General features: G+C 43.0%; 1 protein-coding gene across 1 annotated transcript; it reads left to right on the top strand.

Moving 5' to 3' along the window:
• Positions 1–884: 884 nt before the first annotated feature.
• Positions 885–2,317, top strand: LOC123988464. Its single transcript, XM_046288668.1, has 2 exons — positions 885–984; positions 1,645–2,317. Exons 1-2 carry the CDS (start codon positions 934–936, stop codon positions 2,047–2,049), a joined length of 456 nt encoding a protein of 151 aa, XP_046144624.1. The 5' UTR covers positions 885–933; the 3' UTR covers positions 2,050–2,317.
• The last annotated feature ends 5,357 nt before the right edge of the window (positions 2,318–7,674 follow it).

Below are 7,674 nucleotides of genomic sequence, written 5' to 3'. Positions count from 1 at the left end.
TCCAACAAAATGCAAGACAATATCGAATCAATGTACATAAAAGAAATTATTACGTGATACCTTCGAACGAGACTCGCAACATTAAAAAATAAATTCCAAACGAATCCTTGGACAGACATAATATGATCAAAATTTCATCAACAGTTGAGAAATACATTTTTCAGAGGAATCTACAGGAAACAAGGAACGTTAAAGCGGTCTGCTCACTGATAAACTCCTACGCGATAGTCGCAACAGCACGACTGGAATCGACGTTGAGTTCAGATTCCGGAAACGAAATTTTATTTACGTATAAATAAATAAAATGGTAAGAAAATTCAAAGACAGTTTGTCACATGGTTTTGTAACGTGACCAAGTGGGTGTTCATCCACAGATTTCACGTTGGAAGGAAAACCATGAACCTTGTACAAGGTGAGTAGTAGTCTAATTAATTGACAAATTTAAATAGCGATAAAATGTAGCCGTGAAATGAAAAGTTTCATTTTCTAGCGTTTCAGATAACGATCTGGATTCGATCAACGCGATTCCTCGAGCAGAAGATGAACGAAAGTTATGCGTTTGCTTTCATACCGGAAGTAACTAGGAACAATTTCCTTCTCGTCGGTGATAATCTTTTTGCTGATTTCTCCCACGGTTTGGCTTCTCTGTGCTCTTCAATCCACCAGATTTCTAACAGGTGAGAAGATTTCACACGTTCGCTGGTGATGTTTCATTCAGAGACAAAAAGCGTTGACATGACGAGAACAAATAGACCCTTGGTTTAATTTAGAGATCGATGGAAAACGTATCGTTATACCTGGGTGGGTTCCATATTAAAAAAACGTTCTATGGGGTGGCTTATAATAATTCGAATCGTTGATAGAATACAGGTGCAGACAATATTTTTTAACAAGGGTCGAAAAGACCTAAAATGAAGGAAGACTCTCATTCGAATGTCGGCACGATCAAAAGCACTTTACAGCGATCTCAATCCCAGAAAAGAGGTATGATAAGTAAACACGTTGCAGCATGAAAGTCATGGATCTCAGTCACGCGTGATATCGCGACTCGTTTCTGCAACACGCGTGCCTTTTGTCACGAACAACGAGCCTCCTGTGAGAAGCATTTCCTCGAGCGGGTCTGGCTTCGTTCACGACGATCTCGAGGAGAAAATTCAATTAGCTTTGGCAACTAGATCGCTGGCGTCGCAGCTGCAATCGTTAGATAAATTTCCAAGAGAGAAAAGAAACTTATTGTACACTTTGGTGCAATATAGGCAAGGTGGATACTTTTGGAACAGCCCGATTAACGAATCTTAATTATCTAAGAAAATTTCGTATTTAGCAAACAAGATTAATCAATTTCATATCAGAAGAGATAAATAATATTTTGCATCACGAATTCGACACGTGTTTGTGTTTTAATCTCCTTCCAGAGTGTCATTCGATATTTCAAGGGTTAATCTGCGGGTCAACTTCTTGATATACTTCCGCCAGATAAGCGCACTCTCAAATATTCCGCTGCAGTGTCAAATATTGCAAACGTGATATCTCAAAACATTCCTTTACATAATCAAGAATCACTCGATATTCGTGGCATTGCAGAAGAGACTCCATTAGAGTCTAAACGTTCGCATCGGCGCTTATTCAAGGATCAATTAACAGTTCGCAGTCGGTCGTTTCCAGCGAATCGTGGCACGAAGAGCGCAGGGTGCAACCGGGCGTGCACGGGAACTCGGCTCGAAAGAAGGCGAAAAAGAGGGAGGGAGGAGAGATCGGAATCACGGTGGTCAGCCACTTTATCCTCGTGCACGCAGCGAGCCCGTCGAGCACCACGAGCAAGCACACTGCTTATGGCGAGGTGTGTGTAGTACACCGCTATGGGAGTTTGGCAGCAGCGGTCCAGGCTGCTGGCTCTCATGGTGTTGCGTTACTTTCCCACAGGCGAGTCTCTTCCTTCGTGTGCACTTCTTTCCAGGCTGCGCACCACGTACGCCCACCGTGCACTTGCACACACGCGCAACCGCCATACAAGCGGGTCGAAAACGGGCAGACAGGTATGGCGAATAAAGAGAACGGCAGAAGCACGCATCTCACCTTGCAAGGCAAACCTGTTCGCCGGTACCTGAACCAAATCTCACCGTAACCAAGTGTTACGACCTGAAAATAATGTTACCTTCGAGCTGATCTTTAAATGTCGGGACTGACGGAAGCGAAATGCTGCAACTAATACCAGAGGACAGGTTTTGGGAGCTTCGATCAGAAATTATAGATTGAACGGGAAATCTCCAGGAATACCGAGTCAGGTGATGGGAGAATTTTGTATTTCCTTGGTATTTGAACTCAACATATAAGGAAATTAACGCGCTTGGTTCTATTTTTTCAGCCGAGGATGATTCACAATGATTCATCTCGCTAAGAATGAAGATGAATGTTCGCGACATGAAGAAACTTCCAATGACATTCATTTAATCAGTTCGAAAATTATTATGTCGAAGAGGGAGGAATTATTTTCCCTCGAAGATCGTTCGACGGAGAGAACAATCGATGGGATTTAATGTCAATCCTCTGTCGCGGCAACGTCCAGCTTCCGGTCTGCGTGACGGGACTGATTTCCGGGACGGTTCCGTGCTGCATGCATCCAAAGGGACCCCAACATCGAGTGGTCTCTTTCCCCATGGTCATTGGCGAGTTCGCCTCGTTTCCCATGGGTGTTGTTTTCGTCTGGTAACAGTACGCTAAACCATTGTGTTTCGTTGACTCTTTGAAATTACAGAGGGAAATTATTCCTAAGGCTGTAAAATGTAATGTTATAAAATTACGAATCATCGGATTCATTTCGACCGGCAGGGTTTTCAAACGAAGAATCATCCAATTTCCACAGTCTAGTCGGTACGAGTGATCCTCGGATCTTGTTGCGGCAAGTAGAGCAAGAAAGTCGGAGCAAAGGGGTCCAAAAAATTTCAAGTGGATCGAGGGAAGCTCCGTGTGATATCTCTCGATTGCATAGCTCGCTGTAACAAGATTCGCTGACGGCATCTAGTTCACGAGATAGTTCTTCGATGAGTTCTTCATTCCCATGAGTGTTGCTTTCATTGCTGCAGCAACGCGAAGCTGTCTGCCTTCACTATTTTCAAGCCAGCTTCATTAACTGAGACGAGAGAAAAAAACAAAGATATTCGCCTGGCTGAAAACTCTCTTCTCTCCAGTGTTCCCAACCTTTTTAGGTTAGCGACACATTTAAAGACTAGTTGAAATTTTTATGAAATCCTTGAAATTCGATCAGATTACTTTCATTTCAATGAATTTCAATAATGTAATGATTCAAGTAAAAGAAAAAAAGTAATGAAACATCCGGGAACGAAACTAGCCCAGTCATATCACAGGTGTTAATACTGATTCATACCGCAGTTAATAACCAATTTCCGGTTCTTATAAGCAACATCTACAAAAATCCATCTCTTCCTGGGAACATACATAACGCAGTATGCATTTGAATTTCCAATAAGGATAAATAACATACTCGCGATTGGTATTCGGTACGTTGCGTCACGCTGCTTTAATTAACTACTGAAACAATTACCTCCGCTCGTGTTAGCGTTACATGATGAATTAATTGATCCCGGGGGTAGAGGATTGGCAATTCGGGAGTGGCCGTGCACATGTAGGTTGCATTCTGCCCTCCTGATTGACTTACATTACACGCTTCGTCAACTTTCCGATTTCTTCGGCCAGTTGTCAGAGGGCAACGAGGGGCAACGAATGAACAGATGATGCAGCAGACCCTAACAATCTCTAAGCTCAGTTTACACGCTTCTGCAATTTGCACGAACGAGCTTCCCCTGAAGAAATAAATTCAAGTGTCGTTAACGTGAAAGTAATATTTTTTAATGTATCACGAAAACATAGAAATTCAATTTAATAGCTTCCTATTATTGTTCGAAACGAATCTCACATACGATGTACAAGCTCGATAATTTCACGATCCTTGTTCCATTGTTAACGTCTTTTTATCTTACGAGTACATACGTCGTTTTTACTCCGATGCGAGTCGTTGAGTATCGTATGACGAATAAGTTATGACTAAGTGAGCGACGAGTAAGTCATAGAGTAAACAATTCCGATCGCCCACAGACAAACATTCCCTGACAATAGACGGTACAGAGAATAAATCGTCTTTCCACGCGTCTCCATCGTAACCAAAGAATCAAAACGTATATCATCCGATCGTTTGCAAATCTAACTGCGTTCATTCACAACTTATGCTTGGAAAAAATTAATTTTTCAATTTTGAAAATTATATTTTCAGTACATACTGTCGGTTACTATTCAATAGCAGGATGACAGAGGAACAAAATACGCCCTGGAAACGTGTACTTTAGGTTCTGTTTTTTAATTATACAGGATGCGGTGTATTAATGCACGTCCATAAAACAGGGATGAAGGATAAGGGAGCACGCGCGTGGCATTGTCGTGCAGCAAACACCACACCCTCGGGAACCGCACCCTTAACAGGGCGCGGCCGATCGTTGCACCTTCCACCCTTTGCACGCAAACACTCCGGATCGTTATTTTGTGTTTTCATGTAATAAAGGCACTTTAACATGATTACACGTGAAAGCGTTCCGAATAATAGAACAGCACGTTTCGTGGAACTACTCGTACATCTTCGTGACAGATTCTAATAAACGAAACATGATGGAAGGACAACCTGATGACGAGTTCCTTCATTTTTGTCATTATAATAGAGTCATTAATCACAGTCTGCGATCAAAGGATCGCTGTTGCGATCTCTTCATTTTCACCTTCTTCCGGAAACAAGCTGCGACTTCCTGGTGTCTGCAAGCGCGATTTCGCGACGAACAATGCCGGATCGAACTGTTCCACGGGGTACGACCGTGTGCTTCCGGCACGACGCTGCAACACTTAAATCGCTTCCACTTCCGCCGGAACCTCGCCTACCTAACCGTGACAAACGAAAATAAAAATGATACTTTCTAGACGAGATATTCACAATGTTGCACTTTGTCGAATGATTTAATTTTATATTTAATGTTCTTCAAGTACATTGTTCCAGTATGGAACAATTTGATGCCGTTACTCGTGAACAAAACTATATATATCAATTACTGAAAATCGTCTCCCTCGTCAGACAGAAATGTCACGTGCACGCAACAGCCTTCGTCGCATAATGTTTCGTACATGAAAGTAGACTCACGCTATCCGCAGACTTCTTTGGAACAACAAAAAGCGAAGGAAGTTGCTTCAAGCACTTTCGAGAACGACGAAGATGCAACGCGATCGCGTGTTTTTCTATCGGTTAATTAGCGACGATTGGGGCCGTTATTTCATGCGCCACTCGTTACGGGATTGACGAAAAACCACGGGAAATTGCGGATTATTATCGGTCAATGGGAAATACGTGTGAGAACAAGTACTTTGATGTATTAGGTCAATTTTGTCTCCGACATCTGTTTGCCACCGAAAGATCCAATGGTGTCTAGCGATACCAATGGCACCGCTACAGCCAATAAATCACAGTTCATTTGTTGATCTTTGATCTGAACGTACAAACGTATTTACGATAACCGTAGACGATAAGTGACGACAGTAAATAAGGTGAACGTGTCTGATCGACAATTTACCATACACGTGGCTTAACGAGCCTCGGTATAGAAATCAATGTATCCCGATAACCGTATCGTGAATCACGCGAAACGTTTCGATCTTTCATATTCTCCGCTCAATTATCTCCGGGGTATAAGTAATCGAACTAAAAAGATAACGAGCAGGCGACGTTTCCGGCAAATGCTTCCACGAGTTCGAGAAACTGGGAACCCTTTCGCGAACCAGGACGAAACGAAATGAACACTTCCGGTGATGGTCAATTAAAGAGATCGCGTGTAATTCGAGCGATTTTCAGAGTGTCTCGTGAAACGGGTCAGCTTGGAGTCGATTTAACTTGATCCACTAGCCCAGATTAAGGGAAAGGCGAGACAGTTATCACAATTTTGTCGTTTTCACTGAAATAATTAAAAGGTTCATTTTCGTAACAAGTGAGAAATAACTCGTGGCCGATCGTGGGAAAATTAGAGAAATCCGACGACAGGTAGAGTTCGAGGCGTAATTATGAATCGAAACGGAGCAGACTTTCGTCTGAATTCTAATCGCGGTGAAACCCGTTCTCTCCGCGCTGGGAACTCTGATCGCGCTTACTAATTTCAGGATATGACGAAGGTGCGATCGAGTTTTCACCGAGACGTGTTACGCGTATCCGGAGCGCGCGGTATGCGACCGCAGCGAATGCTCGGGTCCTTTCGTTGCTCAAGAAGTTTCGCGTTTCCGGCACGAATTCTTGATCACTCTCCACCTTTCAATTTTTTTCGCGAGAAAATAGTAATCATTTTTTACTACAAAAAATTTCCAACCGATTTCCTTATTGAAAAAGGAGATCCAAGGATGCGAGATGTAACGGAGAATCTGTAAGTCCGAACTTCTGGAACGAACATGGGTGTTTCGACGCTCATACCTTGAAATTGGTAGCGCGTGACCGTCTCGACGAACCGAAACGGGTCTCATCAAATTTAGCCTCCGAACGTTACTTCGTTAAATTAGATTATTTCTACAGCGTCCGGAGGTATTTTGGTAACGTTTCACTGGACAACGTGCGTCCAGCAGCGAACATCTGACGCGAAATAACGTGGGAAGCGTCCTTCGTGTATAACGGCCTCTTGAATCGCGTGAGAGAGTCAAATTAACTCATCGTTACACATATTCACGGTGGTGAACTTTTACGGCCGTTCTGCATGCGCGAATTCGCGTTATTTCATACATTTTTTCTAGTTCATTTTCACGCCCGTTGGTATACCCTTTTGCTTTCAAGATCACGCAACTCGAAAGCTTCGAAGCCGTGTTTCGTAGACGTTCTCTTAGCAATTTCCTCGATTTCCTTCGCTGCATGGAAATTCACTTTCACTGTTTATCCTTTTAAAAGTCTTCTGACACGTGCACCAGGAAGAACGCGATCGCTGTGGTTATCCAAAGATCTGCCATATTATTTGCAATGTAATTAACGTTATCAATTAGAGTCGATCGTTTTGAGCCGCGTTTTCCTCCTCTTGCTTTCAGGATCCCGAGCTTCTTGAAAGGCCCGGTCGTCGTTCCTCGGCTCGAACACTGAGAAAGGAAAGCGGTGGCCTTCTCTCTTCGTCGAGCGAGCTATTGTTTCAGCGGGATGGATGGGAATCGCGAGCGTGCCGATGCTGGTTCGCGAACGCGTTGTATTCGACAATGAAGATGCACTCGCGCGATAGAAAGGCACCACCTGACACGGAGCTGCTCGCATGACTTTGATTTTCATCTGGAATCACGAGTTCAACGCGTGTAACCGATCATCGACTCGTCGTTTACAATTTCTGTCACTGAAAGTTGAGAAAAATTCGTGCGAAACTTCAGAAAAACAAAAGGAAATACCAAATGCATTCCTTTGGATTAAAAGGATTAAAATCTTTACCATTGCCCGTAATACCACCGTTAGAATCATAATAAATCTTCCTTAACCGCATGAGCGATGAACATTAGATTGGAACGATTCTAACTAAACAAGTAACGAGCTATGTATTATAGGGTTTCTTTTGCATTGCAAATGAGTTTATTAAGACTCGTGCCACTTTTGATATGCATATAAAGTATGCA

The sequence above is a fragment of the Osmia bicornis genome, chromosome 14 (genome assembly GCF_907164935.1).
Source record: "Osmia bicornis bicornis chromosome 14, iOsmBic2.1, whole genome shotgun sequence".
Classification (NCBI taxonomy): domain Eukaryota; kingdom Metazoa; phylum Arthropoda; class Insecta; order Hymenoptera; family Megachilidae; genus Osmia; species Osmia bicornis.
This window is presented reverse-complemented; position numbering and strand designations above follow the sequence as displayed.